The following is a 25,325-nucleotide window of genomic DNA, read 5'->3' on the forward strand; positions in this document are numbered from 1 at the left end:
GGGGGAGATGGCATGATTTTGTACTGTATAATACACAAGTGATGTGTGGACAGTGTTGTCAATTTAAAATGTACTTCAACGTGTTGTCAATTTAAAATAGTAAAGAAATAAAAAATTTTAACAAGAAATGGATGAAAAGTTTTTTGGGGGGAGATGGGTTGATTGTGTACTGTATAATACACACGTGATGTTTGAACAGTGTTGTCAATTTAATATATACTTCGATGTGTTGTCAATTTAAAATAGTTAAGAAATAAAAAATTTAACAAGAAATGGCTGAAAAGTGTTTTGGGGGGAGATGGGTTGATTGTGTACTGTATAATACACAAGTGATGTAAACAGTGTTGTCAATTTAAAAGAGTTAAGAAATAAAAAACTTTAAAAGGAAATAGCTGAAAATTGTTTTTTTTTTGGGGGGGGGAGATGGGTTGATTGTGTACTGTATAATACACAAGTGTTGCTTTGACAGTGTTGTCAATTTAGAATATAATTCGATGTTTTGTAAATTTAAAATAGTTAAGAAAAAAAAATTAACAAGAAATGGATGAAAAGTGTTTTTTTTGGGGGGAGATGGGTTGATCGTGTACTGTATAATACACAAGTGATGTTTGGACAGTGTTGGCAATTTAAAATAGTTAAGAAATAAAAAATTTAACATGAAATGGCTGAAAACTGTTTTGGGGGGAGATGGGTTGATTTTGTAGTGTATAATACACAAGTGATGTTTGGACAGTGTTGTAAATTTAAAATATACTTCGATGTGTTGTCAATTTAAAATAGTTAAGAAATAAAAAAATTTAACAAGAAATGGCTGAAAAGTGTTTTGGGGGGAGATGGGTTGATTGTGTACTGTATAATACACAAGTGATGTTAGGACAGTGTTGTCAATTTAAAATATACTTCGATTGGTTGTCAATTTAAAATAGTTAAGAAATAAAAAAAATTAACAAGAAATGGCTGAAAAGTGTTTTGGGGGAGATGAGTTGATTGTGTACTGTATAATACTCAAGTGATGTTTGGACACAGTTATCAATTTAAAATACACTTCGATGTGTTGTCAATTTAAATTAGTTTAGAAATAAAAAAATTTAACAAAAATTGTCTGAAAAGTTTTGTGGGGGAGATGGGATGATTGTGTACTGTATAATACACAAGTGATGTTTGGACAGTGTTGTCAATTTAAAATAGTAAAGAAATAAAAAAAATTAACAAGAAATGGCTGAAAAGTGTATAGGGGGGAGATCGGTTGATTGTGTACTGTATAATATACAAGTGATGTTTGGACAGTGTTGTGAATTTAAAATATACTTCGATGTGTTGTCAATTTAAAATAGCTAAGAAATAAAAAAATTTAACAAGAAATGGCTGAAAAGTGTTTTGGGGGGAGAAGGGTTGATTGTGTACTGTATAATACACAAGTGATGTTTGGACAGTGTTGTCAATTTAAAATATACTTCGATGTTTTTTCAATAAAAAATAGATAAGAAATAAAAAAAAAATTAAAAAAAAATGGCTGAAAAGTATTTTGGGGGGAGATGGCTTGATTGTGTACTGTATAATACACAAGTGATGTTTGGATAGTGTTGTCAATTTAAAATATACTTCGATGTGTTGTCAATTTAAAATATTTAATAAATAAAAAAAATTAACGAGAAATGGCTGAAAAGTGTTTTAGGGGGAGATGGCTTGATTGTGTACTATATAATACACAAGTGATGTTTTGACAGTGTTGTCAATTTAAAACGTACTTCAATTTTTTGTCAAATTAAAATAGTTTAGAAATTAAAAATTTAACAAGAAATGGCTGAAAAGTATTTTGGGGGAGAACTCAAGGTCAGTAAATAATTCATTTGTTTTTTTTTTGTTAAACACGATTGGCTGAAATAAAAGCGGAACTTTTAAAATCCCAACAACTAAAGGTCAGTAAATAATTCCTTTGTTTTTTTGTTAAACACGAGCTATTGTAGAAAATAATTTCAAAGTACCAAGTCACATGATAGTTACGCTATTGTAGAAAAAAATTTCATACTACCATGTCACATGATAGTTCCGATATTGTAGAAAATAATTTCAAAGTACAAAGTCACATGATAGTTACGCTAATATAGTAAATAATTTCAAATTACCAAGTCACAGGATGGATACGCTATTTTAGAAAATAATTTCAAAGTACCAAGTCACATGATAGTTACGCTATTGTAGAAAATAATTTCAAAGTACCAAGTCACATGATAGTTACGCTATTGTAGAAAATAATTTCAAAGTACCCAGTCACATGATAGTTAAGCTATTGTAGAGAATAATGTCAAAGTACCAAGTCACATGATAGTTACGCTATTGTAGAAAATAATTTCAAAGTACCAAGTCACATGATAGTTACGCTATTGCAGAAAATAATATCAAAGTACCAAGTGATATGATAGTTCTGCTATTATAGAAAATAATATCAAAGTACCAAGACACATTATAGTTACGATATACTAGAAAATAATTTAAAAGTACCAAGTCAAATGATAGTTACTCTCTTATATAAAATAATTTCAAAGTACCCAGTCACATGATAGTTACGCTATTTTAGAAAATAATTTGAAAGTACCAAGTCACATGATAGTTACGCTATTATAGAAAATAATTTCAAAGTACCAAGTCACATGATAGTTACGCTATTGTAGAAAATAATTTCAAACTACCAAGTCACATAATAGTTACACTATTGTAGAAAATAATTTCAAAGTACCAAGTCACATGATAGTTACGCTATTGTAGAAAATAATTTCAAAGTACCAAGTCACATGATAGTTACGCTTTTGTGGAAAATAATTTCAAAGTATTAAGTCACATGATAGTTACGCTATTGTAGAAAATAATTTCAAAGTACCAAGTCACATGATAGTTACGCTTTTGTAGAAAATAGTTTCAAATTACCAAGTCACATGATATTTACGCTATTATAAAAAATAATTTCAAAGTGCCATGTGACATCATAGTTACACTCTTGTAGAAAATAATTTCAAAGTACCAAGTCACAAGATAGTTACACGATTATATAAAATAATTTCAAAGTACCAAGTCACATGATAGTTACGATATTATAGACAATAATATAACAGTACCCTGTCAATAAATAGTTTATACATTGTAGAAAATAAATTCAAAGCACCAATGCACATCATAGTTACTTGATTATAGAAAATCATTTCAAAGTACCAAGTCACATAATAGTTAAGCTTTTTTAGAAAATAATTTCGAAGTAAAAAATCACTAGATAGTTATGCTATTGTAGAAAATAATTACAAAGTACCAAGTCACATGATAGTTAAGCTATCGTAGGAAATCATTACAAAGTACCAACTCACATGATAGTTACGCTATTATAGAAAATAATATCAAAGTACCAAGTCACATGATAGTTACGCTCATTTAGAAAATAATATCAAAGTACGAAGTCACATGATAGTTACGCTAATATAGAAAATAATTTCAAAGTACCAAGTCACATGATAGTTATGCTATTATAGAAAATAATTTCAAAGTACCAAGTCGCATGATAGTTACACTATTTTAGAAAATAATTTCAAAATACCAAGTCACATGATAGTTATGCTATTGTAAAAAATAATTTCAAAGTACCAAGTCACATGATAGTCACGCTATTGTAGAAAATAATTTTAAAGTACCAAGTCACATGATAGTTACGCTATTGTAGAAAATAATTTCAAAGCACCCAGTCACATGATAGTTACGCTATTGTAGAAAATAATTTTAAAGTACCCAGTCACATGATAGTTACGCTAGTGTAAAAAATAATTTCAAAGTACCAAGTCCCATGATAGTTACGCTATTGTAGAAAATAATTTCAAAATACCCAGTCACATGATAGTCACGCTATTGTAGAAAATAATTTTAAATTACCAAGTCACATAATAGTTACGCTCTTGTAGAAAATAATTTCAAAGTACCAAGTCACATGATAGTTACGCTATTGTAGAAAATAATTTTAAAATACCAAGTCACATGATAGTTACGCTATTATAGAAAATAATTTAAAAGTACCAAGTCACATGATAGTTACGCTTTTTTAGAAAATAATTTCAAAATACCCAGTCACATGATAGTTACGCTCTTGTATAAAATAATTTCAAAGTACCAAGTCACATGATAGTAACGCTATTGTAGAAAATAATTTTAAAGTACCAAGTCACATGATAGTTACGCTTTTGTAGAAAATAATTTCAAAATACCAAGTCACATGATAGTTACGCTAGTGTAAAAAATAATTTCAAAGTACCAAGTCACATGATAGTCACGCTATTGTAGAAAATAATTTCAAAGGAACAAGTCACATAATATTTATGCTATTGTATAAAATAATTTCAAAGTACCAAGTCACATTATAGTTACTCTTTTGTAGAAAATAATTTCAAAATACCAAGTCATATGATATTTAATATATTGTAAAAAAAAAATACAAAGTAAAAAGTCACTTAATAGTTAAGCTATTGTAGAAAATAATTTAAAAGTACCAAGTCACATGATAGTTACGCTATTGTAGAAAATAATTTAAAAGTACCAAGTCACATGATAGTTACACTATTGTAGAAAATAATTTCAAAATACCAAGTCACATGATAGTTACGCTATTATAGTAAATAATTTCAAAGTACCAAGTTACATGATAGTTACGCTATTGCAGAAAATAATTTCAAAGTACCAATTCACATGATAGTTACGCTATTGTAGAAAATAATTTCAAACTACCAAGTCACATGATAGTTACGCTATTATAGAAAATAATTTCAAAATACCAAGTCATATGATAGTTACGCTATTATAGAAAATAATTTCAAAGTACCAAGTCACATGATAGTTAAGCTTTTGTAGAAAATAATTTCAAAGTACCAAGTCACATGATAGTTACGCTATTGTAGAAAATAATTTTAAAGTACCAAGTCACATGATAGTTACGCTATTGTAGAAAATAATTTCAAAATACCAAGTCATATGATAGTTACGCTATTGTAGAAAATAATTTCAAAGTACCAAGTCACATAATAGTTACGCTATTGTAGAAAATAATTTCAAAGTACCATGTCACATTATTGTGACACTATTGTAGAAAATAATTTCAAAATACCAAGTCACAAGATAGTTATGCTAGTGTAAAAAATAATTTCAAAGTACCAAGTTCCGTAATAGTTTCGCTATTATATAAAATAATTTTAAAGTACCATGTCACATGATACTTACGCTATTGTATAAAATAATTTTAAAGTACCAAGTCACATGATAGTTACGCTGTTATAGAAAATAATATCAAAGTACCAATTCACATGATAGTTAAGCTATTGTAGAAAATAATTTCGAAGTTCCAAGTCACATGATAGTTACGCTCTTGTAGAAAATAATTTCAAAATACCAAGTCACATGATAGTTACGCTATTGTAAAAAATAATTTCAAAGTACCAACTCACATGATAGTTACGCTATTGTAGAAAATAATTTCAAAGTACCAAGTCACATGATAGTTACGCTATTGTATATAATTATTTCATAGTACCAAGTCACATGATAGTTATTCTATTGTAGAAAATAATTTCAAAGTACCAAGTCACATGATAGTTACGCTATTGTAGAAAATAATTTCAAAGTACCAAGTCACATGATAGTTACGCTTTTGTAGAAAATAATTTCAAAGTACCAAGTCACTTGATAGGTACGATATTATATAAAATAATTTCAAAGTACCAAGTAACATGATAGTTACGATTTTTTAATATAAAAGTACCAAGTGACATGATAGCTCCGCTATTATAGAAAATAATTTAAAAGTACCAAGTCACATTAGTTACGCTATTGTAGAAAATAATTTCAAAGTACCAAGTCACATGATAGTTACGCTATTATAGAAAATAATATCAAGGTTCCCAGTCACATGATAGTTACGCTATTGTAGAAAATAATTTCAAAGTACCAAGTCACATGATAGTTGCGATATTATACAAAATAATTTCAAAGTACCAATTCACATGATAGTTACGCTATTATAGAAAATAATTTCAAAGTACCAAGTCACATGATAGTTACGCTATTGTAGAAAATAATTTCAAAGTACCAAGTCACATGATAGTTACGCTATTGTAAAAAATAATTTCAAAGTACCAAGTCACATGATAGTTACGCTATTATAGAAAATAATTTCAAATAGCGTAACTCTCCTGTGACTTGGTAATTTTAAATTAATTTATACAATAACGTAACTATCATGTGACTTTGTTCTTTGAAATTATTTTATACAATGGCCTAACTATCATGTGACTCAATACTTTGAAATTATTTTCTACAATAGCGTAACTATCATGTGACTTGGTACTTTCAAATTATTTTCTACAATAGCGTAAATATCATGTGACATGGTACTTTGAAATTATTTTCTACAATAGCGTAACTATCGTGTGACTTGGTACTTTGAAATTATTTTATACAATAGCGTAACTATCGTGTGACTTGGTACTTTGAAATTATTTTCTACAATAGCATAACTATCATGTGACTTGGTACTTAGAAATTATTTTCTACAATAGCGTAACTATCATGTGACTTGGTACTTTGAAATTATTTTCTACAATAGCATAACTATCATGTGACTTGATACTTTGAAATTATTTTATACAATAGCGTAACTATCTTGTCACTTGGTACTTTGAAATTATTTTCTATAATAGCGTAACTATCACGTGACTTGGTACTTTGAAATTATTTTCTACAATAGCATAACTATCATGTGACTTGGTACTTTGAAATTATTTTCTATAATAGAGTAACTATCTTGTGACTTGGTACTTTGAAATTATTTTCTATAACAGCGTAACTATCATGTGACTTGGTACTTTGAAATTATTTTCTACAATAGCGTAACTATCATGTGACTTGGTACTTTGAAATTATTTTCTATAATAGCGTAACTATCATGTGACTTGGTACTATGAACTTATTTTCTACAATAACGTAACTATCATATGACTTGTTACTTTAAAATTATTTTCTTCAATAGCTTAACTATCATGTGACTGAGTGTTTTCATATTAATTTCTACTATAACGGAACTATCATGTGACTTGGTACTTTGAAATTATTTTCTATAATAGCGTAACTATCATGCGTATCTATAATATTATAACTCTCATATGAGTCTGTTCATTGAACTTATTTTCTACAATCGCGTAACTATCATATGACTTGGTATTTTGAAATTATTTTCTGCAATAGTGTAACTATAATGTGATTTGGTAGTTTGAAATGCTTTTATATAATAGTGTAACTATTATGTGACTTGGTACTTTGAAATTATTTTCTACAAAAGCGTAACTATCACGTGACTTGGTACTTTAAAATTATTTTCTACAATAGCGTAACTATCATGTGACTTGGTACTTTGAAATTATTTTCTACAATAGCGTGACTATCATGTGACTTGGTACTTTGAAATTATTTTTTACAATAGCGTAACTATCATGTGACTTGGTAGTTTGAAATTATTTTCTACAATAGTGTAACTATCATGTGACTTGGTACTTTGAAATTATTTTCTATAATAGCACAACTATCATGTGACTTGGTACTTTGAAATTATTTTCTATAATAGCGTAACTATCATGTGACTTCGTACTTTGATATTATTTTCTACATGAGTGTAACTATCATGTGACTTGGTACTTTGATATTATTTTCTAAAATAACGTAACTATCATGTGACATGGTACTTTAAAATTATTTTCTACAATAGCGTAACTATCAAGTGACTTTGTACTTTGAAATTATTTTCTATAATAGCGTAACTATCATGTGACTTGGTACTTTGAAATTATTTTCTAGAAAAGCGTAACTATCATGTGACTTGGTACTTTGAAATTATTTTCTACAATAGCGTAACTATCATGTGACTTGGTACTTTGAAATTATTTTCTACAACAGCGTAACTATCATTTTACTTGGTACTTTGATAATATTTTCTACAATCTCGTAACTATCCTGTGACTTGGTACTTTGAAATTATTTTATAAAATAGTGTAACTATCATGTGACTTGGTACTTTGAAATTATTTTCTACAATAGCGTAACTATTATGTGACTTGGTACTTTGAAATTATTTTCTATAATAGCGTAACTATCATGTGGCTTGGTACTTTGAAATTATTTTCTACAAAAGCGTAACTATCATGTGACTTGGTACTTTGAAATTATTTTCTACAATAGCGTAACTATCATGTGACTTAATACTTTGAAATTATTTTCTACATAAGCGTAACTATCATGTGACTTGGTACTTTGAAATTATTTTCTACAATGGCGTAACTTTCATGTGACTTGGTACTTTGAAATTATTTTCTACAATCGCGTAACTATCATGTGACTTGGTACTTTGAAATTATTTTCTACAATAGCGTAACTATCATGTGACTTTGTACTTTGAAATTATTTTCTATAATAGCGTAACTATCATGTGACTTGGTACTTTCAAATTATTTTCTAAAATAGCGTAACAATCATGTGACTTGGTACTTTTAAATTATTTTCTACAATAGCGTAATTATCATGTGACTTGGTACTTTGAAATTATTTTCTAAAATAGCGTAACTCCAACCTCCCGACCTCCAACCACTCCAACCTCCCGACCTCCTAGCCCACTCCAACCTCCCGACCTCCTAGGTGGGAATCAGGGCCTGATAAGCACGAGTGCTCCCAAGCTATGGTTGGGGCCTCGGAGCGAGGATTCACGCCCCCGTCCCTAGCGAGCCGGGAGGAGAGCCCTAAGTTGCACCTCACAGCGGTGGAGTGGTGTAACATTCTATTAGTAGCCTAGTCCGACAAATAGAATGGCTAACGCAACGGGGCGCCAAGGGTCTGGGGAGCCTTTGGTCAAGTCAATTCCTATGAAACACCAATGGATATTGAAGATCAAATGCAGAGAGATACTACTATTACGGCGTTCGCGGTAGCCGACGCGGACCAGGTCAGGGTGGTGCCTGGCCCGACAAGTATGCAAGCCGCCCGATCAAGAAAACATCCGAATATTGGCGCGTGGAATGTTCGCAGCTGCAAGCTGGAATCCACACAACTGCTCCTTGCAAGAGAACTGCAAAAGTATAAAATCAACGTTTGTTGTCTGTCAGAAACAAGACTTAATGATTTCCTGTCCAAAAAGTTGACCGTTTCCGAATCGGACTCATTCCAGTTCTATAACTTGGGTCCCAATGATGGTACCGGCAAGCAAGGAGTTGGGTTCTTAATAGACGGTCCTACTACATCATGCGTCACCTCTTGGGAGCCAGTGTCACCAAGGATCGCCATGATGAGACTGAGAGGCCACATTAGCCACATAACCATAATCGCCGTGTACGCTCCGATAAGGGACAGTAGAGACACGGTCAAAGATGCCTTTTATTATGACCTGCAAAGAATCATCGACAAGACACCAAGGCGTGACATGCTCTTTGTAGCTGGAGACTGGAACGCCCGGCTTGGCAGAGTAGACCCCGACACAGCAGCAGTTATTGGCCGCCACACCGTTGGTGACAGATGCACCAATGGGGAAAGGCTCTTACAGCTAGCCAGATACAACAACCTATGCGTCACAAACACTCTCTTTGAGCACAAGAGACTCCACCTCGTTACATGGCGTTCGAACGATGGCGTAACAACAGCCCAGATCGACCACATCTTAGTCAGCAGAAGATGGAGGAGCTCCTGCACAGATGCCCGGGTATACAGAGGAGCAGACACAGGATCTTTAAATGGATCCGACCACTATCTCCTCACTTGCAAAGTCCGTCACCGCCTTAGTAGGCAGAAGCGACAGAAGACAGGGAAGCGCTTCGATGATTCGAAACTAAGATGCCCGGAAATCAAAGCCGACTTTGAGTTAAAGCTAAGCAACCGGTTCGATGCCTTGAATCGTCTCTCACTCGTCGATGAAGAATGGGCGCAGATAAAAATTGCGACACAGGACGTAGCTGAGGAGGTGCTTGGCCACACAAAACAAAAACAGCGAGCCTGGATCTCTGACCACCCCATCGAACTAGTTGAGAAGAAGCGACCCCTCGTGGGAGGTGCAAAAGAACCCTTAAAAGTAGCCCGCAAAGCAGTTAAACAGTCACTGAAACAGGACAGAGAACAGTACTGGTCAGATCTGGCGAATGAGTTGGAACAAGCGTCCAGGAGCCACAAAGGCAGGAAAATGTTCAAACTACTGAAAGAAGCGACTGGAAAAGCTCCTGTAACGGTTGACACACTGAAAGATAAGTCCGGAGAACTCATCCGAACAGAAGAAGGACGCATGGAACGCTGGTGAGAGCATTTTTCTGAGCTACAAAACCCTTTCAAACCCCCGTGCGATCTACCTGCCTTCTCGAGTGCAGCTAGAGAGCCCTACGCAATAAACCTCGATCCGCCAAGTATTGCAGACGTACAAAAAGCGCTGAAGTGCATGAGAAACAATAAAACTCCTGGAGAGGATGGGATCCCGTCTGAAATGTTCAAGTCCTCACCAACTCTACTATGCCGCCTAACCGACCTTTTTGTCCAGGTGTGGACGACAAAGACCTTCCCAAAAGACTGGAAAGTATCAGTCCTCGTTCCGCTATACAAAAAAGGAGATAAGGCCATTTGCGGAAACTATAGAGGTATCTTCCTGATCGACCATGCCAGGAAGATCTTCTGCGTCATTCTTCTGAATCAATTCAAAGACGCACGTGACAAGTTGACCTGTCCTGAACAAGCAGACTTCAGACCAGGCAGAGGCTGTCAGAACAGATGTTGACGATTCATCTCATCCTTCAGTAGTACAGCAGGTTTCATCTACCCCTTCTCATCGCTTTTATTGACTTTGCAGTTGCCTTCGACTCTCTAATCAGAGAGGAGCTATGGAGAACTATGGCTGAAGACGGTGCGCCACAGGAGATCATTGAGATATTCCGAAGTGCGTATAAGGACACTGAGACTTGCGTCCGTGTTTCCGGCAATGACACCCCAAGTTTTCAGTGGAGTTTGGGGTGAAGCAGGGATGCCCCCTTTCGCCTATATTATTCAACTACGTGATAGACTGGATCATGTATAATGCAATGAGAAACCACAGCGGAATAGTCTTCGGACAAATAGCTGGTTTCCTCCAGCCCCTGAACAGATCTGGACTTCGCAGACGACGTTGCTGAGCTGGAAACTACCGCCGACAGCTTACAAGGCATGATCGACGATACCTATGAGGTCTCAAAGCGCATCGAACTGGCCATCAGCGGCGCAAAGACTAATGTATTGGCTCTCAACCAACCTGTACCTTGCCAAGTTACCCTCGACGGTGAGCCAATAGAAAGCGTTGAGGAATTCAAGTATCTTGGCTCTATCATAACACCTGACGGTGGAGCTGAAAGTGATATCTCTGTCTACATAGCAAAAGCCTTGGGAGTCTTTAATAGTCTGAAAAAAGCATTATGGACCAGACGGGAAATCTCAACCAAAACAAAATTCAGAATCTATAGTGCAGCTGTTCAAGCAGTACTACTGTATGCTTGCGAGACATGGCCGATCAAGACTACAGATGCGAGAACTTTGGATGTGTTCGACCACCGCTGCCTTCGTTACATCCTCCGCATTAAGAGATGGGACAGGATTTCCAATAGTGAAGTAAGGAGTCGCTGTGGCCAATCGGAAGAGCTATCACTTATCATTAAAAGACGTCGCCTGAAGCTCCTCGGCCACACATTGCGCCGTCCCGAAGGCACGATATGTCGGGACGTCCTTGTCTGCGAACCAACCCCCTCCTGGAAACGTAAACCAGGATGACAAAAGAAGAACCTGTGGCAAAAATTCAAGGAAGACCTGGAACCGTGGGGAGGATTCAGGAGACACGGTCGGAGATGGGACAAAGACTGGCTGAAAATCGCCGGAGAAGCTGCAGCCGACAGGTCCAAGTGGTCGTCGGAAGTCATCCCAAGATCCTTTGGTGCCGGGCAGGACAGTTCATCTTCTGGTTCCCGCCGAAAGTAAAAAAAAGTAAAGTAAGTAACTATCATGTGACTTGGTACTTTGAAATTATTTTCTATAATGGCGTAACTATCATATGAATTGGTAATTTGATATTTGTTTCTACAAAAGCGTAACTATTATGTAACATGGTACTTTTAATTTATTTTATAAAAGAATTTAAAAATCAAGTGACTTTTTATATCGAAATTATTTTCTACAAAAGCGAAACTATAATGTGACTTGATACTTTGAAATTATTTTCTACAATAGCGTAACTATCATGTGACTTGGTACTTTGAAATTATTTTCTACAATAGCTCGTGTTTAACAAAAAAAAGGAATTATTTACTGACCTTTAGTTGTTGAGATTTTAAAAGTTCCGCTTTTATTTCAGCGAATCGTGTTTAACAAAAAAACAAATGAACTATTTACTGACCTTGAAATTTACTGAAATTTTTTTATTTCTAAACTATTTTAAATTGACAAAACATCGAAGTATATTTTAAATTGACAACACTGTCCAAACATCACTTGTGTATTATACAGTACACAATCAACCCATCTCCCCCCCCCCACCCAAAAAAAAATAATTTTAAGCAATTTACTGTTAATTTTTTTTATTTCTAAACTATTTTAAATTGACAACACATCGAAGTATATTTTAAGTTGACAACACTGTCCAAACATCACTTGTGTATTATACAGTACACAATCAACCCCTCTCCCCCCAAAACAATTTTCAGCCATTTCTTGTTAAATTTATTTTATTTCTTAATTATTTTAAATTGACAGCACATCTAAGTATATTTTAAATTGACAACACTGTCCAAACATCACTTGTGGATTATACAGTACACAATCAACACATCTCCCCCCAATCCACTTTTCAGCCTTTTATTGTTAAATTTTTTTATCTCTTAACTATTTTAAACTGAAACCACATCGAAATATATTTTAAATTGACAACACTGTCCAAACATCACTTGTGTGTTATACAGTACACAATGAACCCATCTCCCCCAATACACTTTTCAGCCATTTCTTGTTAAATTTTTTTATTTCTTAACTATTTTAAATTGACAACACTGTCCAAACATCACTTGTGTATTATACAGTACACAATCATCCCATCTCCCCCAAAACACTTTTCAGTCATTTCTTGTTAATTTTTTTTTATTTCTAAACTATTTTAAATTGACAAAACATCGAAGTATATTTTAAATTGACAACACTGTCCAAACATTCCTTGTGTATTATACAGTACACAATCAACCCATCTCCTCCCAAAACACTTTTCAGCCATATCTCGTTAAATTTTTTTATTTCTTAACTATTTTAAATTGACAACCCATCTAAGTTTATTTTAAATTGACAACACTGTCCAAATATCTCTTGTGTATTATACAGTACACAATCAACCCATCTCCCCCCAAAACACTTTTCAGCCATTTCGTTTTAAATTTTTTTATTTCTTAACTATTTTAAATTGACAACACTGTCCAAACATCACTTGTGTATTACACAGTACACAATCATCCCATCTCCCCCAAAACACTTTTCAGCCATTTCCTGTTACATTTTTTTATTTCTAAACTATTTTTAATTGACAACACATCGAATTATATTTTAAATTGACAACACTGTCCAAACATCACTTATGTATTATACATTTCACAATCAACCCATCTCCCCCCCCCCAAAAAACAAAACACTTTTCAGCTATTACCTTTTAATTTTTTTTATTTCTTACCTATTTTAAATTGACAACACATCAAAGTATATTTTAAATTTACAACACTTTCCAAACATCACTTGTTTGTTATACATTACAAAAACAACCCATCTCCCCCCCCCCGATCCAAAAAAAAACACTTTTCAGCCATTTCTTGTTAAATTTTTTTTATTTCTTAACTATTTTAAATTGACGACACTGTTTACATCACTTGTGTTTTATACAGTACACAATCAACTCATCTCCCCCCAAAACACTTTTCAGCCAGTTCTTGTTAATATTTTTTATTTCTAAGCTATTTTAAATTGAAAACACATCGAAGTATATTTTAAATTGAAAACATTGTACAAACAACGCTTTTGTGTTATAAAGTACACAATCAACCCATCTCCCCCAATACACTTTTCAGCCATTTCTTGTTAAATTTTTTTTATTTCTTAACTATTTTAAATTGACAACACTGTCCAAACATCACTTGTGTATTATACAGTACACAATCATCCCATCTCCCCCAAAACACTTTTCAGCCATTTCTTGTTATTTTTTTTTATTTCTAAACTATTTTAAATTGACAACACATCGAAGTATATTTTAAATTGACATCACTGTTCAAACATCACTTGTGTATTATACAGTACATAATCAACCCAACTCCCCCCACAACACTTTTCAGCAACTGTTTGTTAATTTTTTTTATTTCTTATCTATTTTAAATTGACAACCCACCGAAGTATACTTTAAATTTACAACACTGTCCAAATATCACTTGTGTATTATACAGTACACACTCAACACATCTCCCCCCACAACACTTTTCCGCCCTTTCTTGTTAAATTTGTTTATTTATAAACTATTCTAAATTGACAGCACTGTCCAAAAATCAATTGTGTATTATACAGTACACAATCATCCCATCCCCCCCAAAACACTTTTCAGCCATTTCTTGTTACATTTTTTTTTATTTCTAAAACAATTCAAATTGACAACACATCGAATTATATTTTAAATTGACAACACTGTCCAAACATCACGTGTGTATTATACAGTACACAATCAACCCATCTCCCCCCACAACACTTTTCTGCCCTTTCTTTTTTATTTTTTTATTTCTAATCTATTTTAAATTGACAACACAGTCCAAACATCACTTGTGTATTATACAGTACACAATCAACCCAGATCCCCCCCCCCAAAAAAAAAAACAATTTTCAGCTATTTCTTGTTAAATTTTTTTATTTCTTAACTATTTTAAATTTACAGCACATCTAAGTACATTTTAAATTGACAACACTCTCCAAACATCACTTGTGCATTATACAGTACACAATCAACCCATCTCCCCCCAAAACACTTTTCAGCTATTTATCGTTAAATTTTTTTATTTCTTAAGTATTTTAAATTGACAACACTGTCCAAACATCACTTGTGTATTATACAGTACACAATCATCCCATCTCCCCCAAAACACTTCTCAGCCATTTCCTGTTACATTTTTTTATTTCTAAACTATTTTAAATTGACAACACATCGAATTATATTTTAAATTGACAACACTGTCCAAACATCACTTGTGTATTATACAGTACACAAACACCCATCTCCCCCCCAAAAAAAAACACTTTTCAGCCATTTCCTTTTAATTTTTTTTATTTCTTAACTATTTTAAATTGACAACACATCGAAGTATATTTTAAATTGACAACACTGTCCAAACATCACTTGTGTATTATACAGTACACAAACAACCCATCTCCCCCCCCCCGATCCAAAAAAAACACTTTTCAGCCATTTCTTGTTAAATTTTTTTATTTCTTAACTATTTTAAATTGACAACACTGTTTACATCACTTGTGTCTTATACAGTACACAATCAACCCATCTCCCCCCAAAACACTTTTCAGCCATTTCTTGTTAATTTTTTTTATTTCTTAACTATTTTAAATTGACAACACATCGAACCATATTTTAAATTGACAACATTGTCCAAACATCACTTGTGTATTATACATTACACAATGACCCCATCTCCCCCCAATACACTTTTCAGCCATTTCTTGTTAAAATTTTTTTATTTCTTAACGATTTTAAATTGACAACACTTTCCAAACATCACTTGTGTATTATACAGTACACAATCATCCCATCTCCCCCAAAACACTTTTCAGCCATTTCTTGTTATTTTTTTTTATTTCTTAACTATTTTAAATTGAAAACACATCGAAGTACATTTTAAATTGCCAACACTGTCCAAACATCACTTGTGTATTATACAGTTCACAATCAACCCATCTCCCCCCAAAACACTTTTCAGCCATTTCTTGTTAATTTTTTTTATTTCTTAACTATTTTAAATTGACAACACATCGAATTACATTTTAAATTGCCAACACTATCCAAACATCTTTTTTGTATTATATAAAACGCAATCAAGCAGTCTCCCCCCAAAACACTTTTCAGCCATTTCTTGTTAAATTTTTTTATTTCTTAACTATTTCAAATTGACAACACTGTCCAAACATCACTTGTGTATTATACAGTACACAATCATCCCATCTCCCCCAAAACACTTTTCAGCCATTTCTTGTTATATTTTTTTATTTCTAAACTATTTTAAATTGACACCACATCGAAGTATATTTTAAATTGACAACACTGTCCAAACATCACTTGTGTATTATACAGTATACAATCAACCCATCTCCCCCCAAAACACTTTTCAGCCATTTCTTTTTTAATTTTTTATTTCTTAACTATTTTAAATTGACAACACTGTCCAAACATCACTTGTGTATTATACAGTACACAATCAACCCATATCCCCCCCCCAAAAAAAAACACTTTTCAGCCATTTCTTGTTAAATTTTTTTATTTCTTAACTATTTTAAATTGACAACACTGTCCAAACATCACTTGTGTATTATACAGTACACAATCATCCCATCTCCCCCAAAACATTTTTCAGCCATTTCTTGTTAATTTTTTTTTATTTCTAAACTATTTTAAGTTGACAAAACATCGAAGTGCATTCTAAATTGACAACACTGTTCAAACATCACTTGTGTATTATATAGTACAAAAACATCAAATCTCCCCCCAAAATACTTTTCATCCATTTCTAGTTAAATTTTTTTATTGCCTAACTATTTTAAGTTGACAACACATCGAAGTTCATTTTAAATTGACAACACTGTCGAAATATCACTTGTGTATTATAGAGTACACAATCAACCCATCTCCCCCCAAAACACTTTTCAGCCATTTCTTATTAAATTTTTTTATTTCTCAACTATTTTAAATTGACAGCACTGTCCAAACATCACTTGTGTATTATACAGTACACAATCATCCCATCTCCCCCAAAACACTTTTCAGCCATTTCTTGTTACATTTTTTTATTTCTAAACTATTTTAAATTGACAACACATCGAATTATATTTTAAATTGACAACACTGTCCAAACATCACTTGTGTCTTATACAGTATACAATCAACCCATCTTCCCCCAGAACACTTTTCAGCCATTTCTTTTTTTAATTTTTTATTTCTTAACTATTTTAAATTTCAAACCTTGTCTAAACATCAAGTGTTTTTTATCCATCTTAAGATCAACCCCTATCCCCCCCCCCAAAAAAAAACATTTTTAATCTCTTACTTGTTAATTTTTTTTATTTCTTAACTATTTTAAATTTTCAACGCATTGAAGCACATTCTAAGTTCACAACACTATCCAAACGTCACTTGTGTATTATATAGTACACAATCAACCCATCTCCCCCCCCGATCCAAAAAAAAAACACTTTTCAGCCATTTCTTGTTAATTTTTTTTATTTCTTAACTATTTTAAATTGACAACACTGTTTACATCACTTGTGTATTATACAGTACACAATCAACCCATCTCCCCCAAAACACTTTTCAGCCATTTCTTGTTAATTTTTTTTATTTCTTAACTATTTTAAATTGACAACACATCGAAGCATATTTTAAATTGACAACACTGTCAGAACATCACTTGTGTATTATACAGTACACAATCAACCCATCTCCCCCAATACACTTTTCAGCCATTTCTTGTTAAATTTTTTTTATTTCTTAACTATTTTAAATTGACAACACTGTCCAAACATCACTTGTGTATTATACAGTACACAATCATCCCATCTCCCCAAAAATACTTTTCAGCCATTTCTTGTTAAATTTTTTTTTATTTTTTAACTATTTTAAATTTACAACAGATCGAAGTACATGTTAAATTGACAACACAGTCCAAACATCACTTGTGTATTATACAGTACACAATCAACCCATCTCCCCCCAAAATACTTTTCAGCCATTTCTTGTTAAACTTTTTTATTTCTTGACTATTTTAAATTGACAACAAATCGAAGTATATTTTAAATTGACAACACTGTCCAAATATCTCTTGTGTATTATACAGTACACAATCAACCCATCTCCCCCCAAAACACTTTTCAGCCATTTCTTGTTAAATTTTTTTATTTCTTAACTATTTTAAATTGACAACACTGTCCAAACATCACTTGTGTATTATACAGTACACAATCATCCCATCTCCCCCAAAACACTTTTCAGCCATTTCTTGTTACATTTTTTTATTTCTAAAATATTTTAAATTGACAACCCATCGAAGTATATTTTAAATTGACAACACTGTCCAAACATCACTTGTGTATTATACAGTACACAATCAACCCATCTCCCCCCAAAACACTTTTCAGCCATTTCTTTTTTTAATTTTTTATTTCTTAACTATTTTAAATTGACAACACTGTCCAAACATCACTTGTGTATTATACAGTACACAATCAACCCATCTCCCCCAAAACACTTTTCAGCTATTTCTTGTTACATTTTTTTATTTCTTAACTATTTTAAATTGACAACACTGTCCAAACATCACTTGTGTATTATACAGTACACAATCATCCCATCCCCCCCAAAACACTTGTCAGCCATTTCTTGTTACATTTTTTTATTTCTAAACTATTTTAAATTGACAACAAATCGAATTATATTTTAAATTGACAACACTGTCCAAACATCACTTGTGTATTATACAGTATACAATCAACCCATCTTCCCCCAGAACACTTTTCAGCCATTTCTTTTTTTAATTTTTTATTTCTTAACTATTTTAAATTTCCAACACTTTCAAAACAACAATTATTTTTTATACAGTTAACAATCAACCCAGCTCCCCCCCCCCCAAAAAAAAAATACTTTTAAGGCATTTCCTTTTAAATTTTTTTATTTCTTAACTATTTTAAATTGACAACACATCGAAGTACATTTTAAATTGACAACACTGTCCAAACATCACTTGTGTATTATACAGTACACAATCAACCCATCTCCCCCCCTCCGATAAAAAAACACTTTTCAGCCATTTCTTGTTAATTTTTTTTATTTCTTAACTATTTTAAATTGACAACACTGTTTACATCACTTGTGTATTATACAGTACACAATCAACCCATCTCCCCCCAAAACACTTTTCAACCATTTCTTGTTAATTTTTTTTATTTCTTAACTATTTTAAATTGACAACACATCGAAGCATATTTTAAATTGACAACACTGTCAGAACATCACTTGTGTATTATACAGTACACAATCAACCCATCTCCCCCCAAACACTTTTCAGCCATTTCTTGTTAAATTTTTTTTATTTCTTAACTATTTTAAATTGACAACACTGTCCAAACATCACTTGAGTATTATACAGTACACAATCATCCCATCTCCCCCAAAACACTTTTCAGCCATTTCTTGTTAATTTTTTTTATTTCTTAACTATTTTAAATTGACATCACATAGAAGTATATTTTAAATTGACAACACTGTCCAAACATCACTTGTGTATTATATAGTATACAATCAAACCATCTCCCCCAAAACAACTTATCCGAAATGTCTTGATAATATTTTTTATTTCTTAACTATTTTAAATTGACAACAAATCGAAGTATATTTTAAATTGACAACACTGTCCAAACATCTCTTGTGTATTATAGATTACACAATCAGCCCATCTCCCCCCAAAACACTTTTCAGCCATTTCTTGTTAAATTTTTTTATTTATTAACTATTTTAATTTGACAACACTGTCCAAACATCACTTGTGTACTATACAGTACACAATCATCCCATCTCCCCCAAAACACTTTTCAGCCATTTCTTGTTAAATTTTATTATTTATTAAATAATTCAAATTGACAACACATCGAAGTATATTTTAAATTGACAACACTGTCCAAAAATCACTTGTTTTTTATACAGTATACAATCAACCCAGCCCCCCCCAAAACACTTTTCAGCCCTTTGTTTTTTATTTTTTTAGTTCTAAAATATTTTAAATTGACAACACATTCCAAACATAACTTGTGTCTTTTACATTTTACAATCAACCAATCTCCCCCCCAAAAAAAACACTTTTCAGCTATTTCTTGTTAAACTTTTTTATTCCTAAACTATTTTAAATTTAAAACATTTCGAATTTCATGTTACATTGCCAACACTGTCAAAACGTCACTTGTTTGTTATACATTTCACACACTCCCTATCTCCCCCCCCCCCAAAAACAAAAGCACTTTTCAGCTCATTCTTTTTAAATTTTTTTTTTTATTACCTCTTTTAAATTGACAACACTGTTTACATCACTTGTGTATTATACAGTACACAATCAACCCATCTCCCCCCAAAACACTTGTCAGCCCTTTCTCGTTAAAATTTTTTATTTCTTAACTATTTTAAATTGACAACACATCGAAGCATATTTTAAATTGACAACACTGTTAAAACATCACTTGTGTATTATACAGTACACAATCAACCCATCTCCCCCAAAACACTTCAGCCATTTTTTGTTAAAATTTTTTATTTATTAACTATTTTAAATTGACAACACATCAGAGTATATTTTAAATTTACAACACTGTCCAAACATCACTTGTGTATTATACAGTACACAATCAACCCATCTCCCCCCAAAACAAGTCAACCATTTCTTGTTAAATTTTTTATTTCTTAACTATTTTAAATTGAAAACACATCGGAGTATATTTTAAATTGACAACACTGTCCAAACATCACTTGTGTATTATACAGAACACAATCAACCCATCCCCCCCCAAAACACTTTTCAGGCATTTCTTGTTAAATTTTTTTTATTTCGTAACTATTTTAAATTGACAACACATCAAAGTATATTTTAAATTGACAACACTGTCCAAACATCACTTGAACAGAAACTATTACGTATATGAGTGTATTATACAGTACACGATCAACCCATCTCCCCCCCAAAAAACACTTTTCAGCCATTACTTGTTAATTTTTTTTTTATTTCTTAACTATTTTAAATTGACAACACTGTCCAAACATCACTTGTGTATTATATAGTACACAATCATCCCGTCTCCCCCAAAACACTTTTCAGCCATTTCTTGTTAAAATTTTTTTATTTCTAAACTATTTTAAATTGACAACACATCGAAGTATATTTTAAATTGACAACACTGTCCAAACATCACTTGTGTATTATACAGTACACAACCAACCCATCTCCCCCCAAAACACTTTTCAGCCATTTCTTGTAAAAAAAATTTATTTCTTAACTATTTTAAATTGACAACACTGTCCAAACATCAGTTGTGTATTATACAGTACACAATCAACCCATCTCCCCCCAAAACACTTTTCAGCCATTTCTTGTTATTTTTTTTTATTTCTTAACTATTTTAAATTGACAAGACATCGAAGTATTTGCAAATGCTAAACCCTTTTCTTTTTTTTCTCCTCCTTAATAGGATCGAATTCGGAAATCTTATCTTCCGACATAATCATATAAAACTATTGTTGGCTAAAGGCATTTGTCGAGAACAAATCAGAAGCCGCTCTTGATAGCACAGACTTCAAAAATGGAACTGTGGATAACACATGGGTGTTTGACAGCTTTCCCTAAAAAACCATTACTAAATACGCAATTTGACAATCTCTAGTTTTCGATTAAAAAAAAAAAAAAAAAAAATGTGCATGTGAAGCTGAAGTGTAATTCTAATGTGTAATTGACAACCAGTCTGGTTGAAAAACTTGGAGTTGAAACAAACTTGTTTCAACCTTGTTACCTGTTACCTGTTGTAAACAAACTTGTTACCTGTTTAATTTCTTTCTTAGTTAATTTGCCCAGATTTTGATTATTAAAAAGTGACCTTCTTACCTCTGGTAATTGATAACCAGTCTGGTTGAGAAACTTGGAGTTGAAACAAACTTGTGTGGGGAATCCCCGTTCATACTGCTATCTTTTTTGCAATGTTTAGAAACAGGTGCGGGATCCCCGCTCGTTTGAAAAGGTACTAACAGGGCATAAGCAAATAGAACGTAGTTTCATGACGTGTTTAATCACGTGTAGAGGTCCCATAGAATAACAATGGAAGGGACATAGACTAGCATGGAAGGAACATAAGCCATGCAAATAACATGGGAATTGCTATGGCACCAAGCAAAATGGTACTTAGACCTCTACTGATCTTAGATTAGAAATAGAAGAAGAAAGTCTCTGACTCATAACTCTTTCTAGGATCTTGGAAATTTTTGAACCATTATGAAAGGGATTTGTAATCATAGCTTACAGATTACCAGAAATTGTAACTTTCACAGCTTGGTTTTGGGTTGCTGCCCTGTTTTTTTCTTGTTTTTTTTTTCTTTTTCTTTTAATTCAAGAGTTAAAGTACAAAGTTAAAAACCATTATAAATTTTGAATTATTTAAAACATATATAATTAGCCCCTCAAGTATTTCCGAGAAAATATAAACAACGTTTACCTTTTTTTTTCTTTTTTTTTATTAGTTGAAATAAAGCTTGACAAGGTTGCTGATGTTTTTCTCATATGCATGATTTCAAAAGAAAATTATTTTAGTTAAGAACTTATAGAAGTACAATTTGTATTGGTTCCAACAAATTGTTCAGAGAAATGTATGAAGTAAAAGAAAAGAGTAAATTCTGACCTGTAATCCACAATAGAGGCAACCGGGTTCCCATTTAAGACGAATCTTTGCAGACAAGGTAAGCTAGATACGCATTTGACTGATTCTAGATGTTCGATACAGTTCCATCCTGCTTCTAATTGCTCAAGCGAGTATAACTTACCAAGTCCATTCAAATTCGACAGTTTGTTATGTGAGATATTGAGCTTCACAAGGTTTCCAACTTTCGTATGCAAGCTGAAAACAAAAAGTATAAAACATAATAAGCCGAATGACTTGTGAGATTTGTGTTTTCTTAACATTTCATTGTGTTTTCGTAACATTTCATTTGTGTTTCTAAACATTTTCATCTTTGTCAATCAGTACAAACGAAAGAAAGGATATGCTAAAATTAACTTGATGCATTGGATGGAAAGTACCCTGCATGTTGGTCAAGGGTGCTTCCATATTTTTTTTCGCGGGGAAGGGGGGCTTTTTAAAAGACTTAAAAAAATGCATCAAAATTTATTTATATGATCTTTTGTTACGTTTTTACGCGTCGGGCAAAAATTCCGAGGTGTTCAAACCCACCAACACCCCCTAGATACGGCCTTGAAGTTGGTTCAGGTTTAACAAGGGTTATGGAGTACTGTTAACCTTCTTTTCTCGAAAATAATATTGATGAGCCAATTCTTTATAAAGAAAACTTGAGAAACAAGGGCAGCACCTCCCCTAATGAGGGAAACTCATTAGGGAGAAAGCTCGCTAGGGAGACAATTCGACTTGACGGATAAGTGGTAGAAGTGCCGGAAGGAGGGAGAGGTGCATATTATTCAGAGTTTGAAGGGGCATAGTTGAGGAGATTAATAGTAGCCTAATGCTGATGAAGACAACAACGACAGTAAAGACAATACCAGTGATTGCAACGGCTTTCTAGTAAGGATTAACTTTATCGACATTTGAAAGCTTTGCTTGGGCGACCTCTTGGAATTTAAATTTTTTCTATTACAAATTGAGTCCTTCAGAAGTCGATTCCAAAGAATATACGGAAAAGAGAAATCAAAAGAGACAAATTGCATGCTTTGACTACCAACCATCTGATTGGAAAAAATATGTTTAAAAACATTTTACTATATAGTAATTCAAATTGGGCTCTAAAAAGCTTATTTTCTAAAAAAAAATAGTCTATTAGGTTTTCTTTTTGTTTAAGTTATGATTAAAAAGCCTCGCTCCCAATGCGTGGATATTTGCCCATGATCTATGAGTAGTATAATCCTGCTATAAACGTAATGAGCCAATCCTATGAGTGTCTTCAATGACAACGCACCTCATGCCACGGACGTAGACATGAGAGTGAATTCTTCTATAGCCACGATAGTGTCAATAAGTTTTCTTAATACTCACCACTCTTTGCTAATCCTATCTTTCATAAAATTTCTGTGTCCTCCTTCATATGACTTGGTGTCACGCTTTCTTCTAATTTAAAGTGAGACATTCATGTTAAAAGCATCATCCACAAAGTCAATGGTTTTATTTCCCTCCTTAAGCTCATACGTAAATTTAGCGCCCTCTTCTCATTCTGTAAGGATTTATACCCCCTTTGTTCACCCTCTATTCAAATATGCTTGTCCAGTTTGGAGCCCTGGAATTTCACAGGAGAGCTGGATAAAATTGAATCCATCCAATAAAGAGAATGCAAATAATTTTAAAGAGGATAGTCCCACAATCTCTGCTTCTAAGAATAAAAAATAGGTTAAAAACGCCTTAATCAAAGAGAATTATGTTGTGCCTCCTTTTTTCCAAAAATTGAGCATTAAATCCTCGCACGGAAAGTATTTTTCCCAAAAGACATTCCCCTCCTGATTCCACCTCCGCCGCGCTGCTTTACAACTTGAACGGGTCTTGTTACCCAATTCGCTACTTTATTTCAAGATGTGAAAGAACTTTTGTCAACTAAAAAGCTACAAAAAATCCCAAAAGTATCCTCTTTTCCTTGTTATCTATACTACTTCCGTCCATAGGAGCCGACAGGGGGGTAGGGGGGCCATGCCTCTCCCTGGAAATTTGGGACTATAAAGTAATTTATAAGGAAACCAAAGGAAAGAGAACATAATAGGGAAAAGCCATGGAAAAAGCCATGGCTGCCTGTCAATAGATTTTGACCCTTAATAAGGAAAATATAAGTTCTGATTTGTGACTGAGTGACCCCTAACCAGTTTTCCACAAACATTATCTCTATATAATTAGGTTGGAGGAAAAAAAAGTCAAATTCTTCATAGTAATGAATGGTAAGTAAATAACGAACCTTGTCAATAACGAAAGTACAAGAGCTTAACTGTTGATAACATTCAATCAAAGAATCAGCTTTTTATGGTGATCCAAAATATGTATTTGCTCATTATTATTTACTGCATTTATTAGAACACAAAAAAGTCCGTATAATTATAGAAAACATAAGGAAAACAACTTAATAAGGGGCAATTTCGGTAAGAATATGCCGTCAACTTTAGCTTGCATTGCAAGAGTACCCATGAGCTGATGTATGAAGCCACTATAATCAGAAATGTTTCCCCTGAACGGAATGCTGGGAA

The 25,325-nt window shown here is 32.8% G+C and overlaps 1 protein-coding gene across 4 annotated transcripts in view; it reads right to left on the reverse strand.

The window, feature by feature from the left end:
- LOC148940802 (nischarin-like) overlaps positions 1 to 25,325 on the reverse strand; it is a 216,672-nt gene that overhangs the window by 134,259 nt on the left and 57,088 nt on the right. For all 4 annotated transcript variants that reach the window (XM_089105682.1, XM_089105681.1, XM_089105683.1 and 1 more), the window contains exon 4: positions 22,777 to 22,992. In XM_089105682.1, coding sequence (XP_088961808.1) covers positions 22,777 to 22,992 — 216 coding nt within the window. The remainder of the gene's footprint in view (positions 1 to 22,776; positions 22,993 to 25,325) is intronic.

The sequence above is a fragment of the Artemia sp. Qi Xiang Cuo genome, chromosome 19 (genome assembly GCF_049724085.1).
Source record: "Artemia sp. Qi Xiang Cuo chromosome 19, ASM4972408v1, whole genome shotgun sequence".
NCBI lineage: Eukaryota > Metazoa > Arthropoda > Branchiopoda > Anostraca > Artemiidae > Artemia > Artemia sp. Qi Xiang Cuo.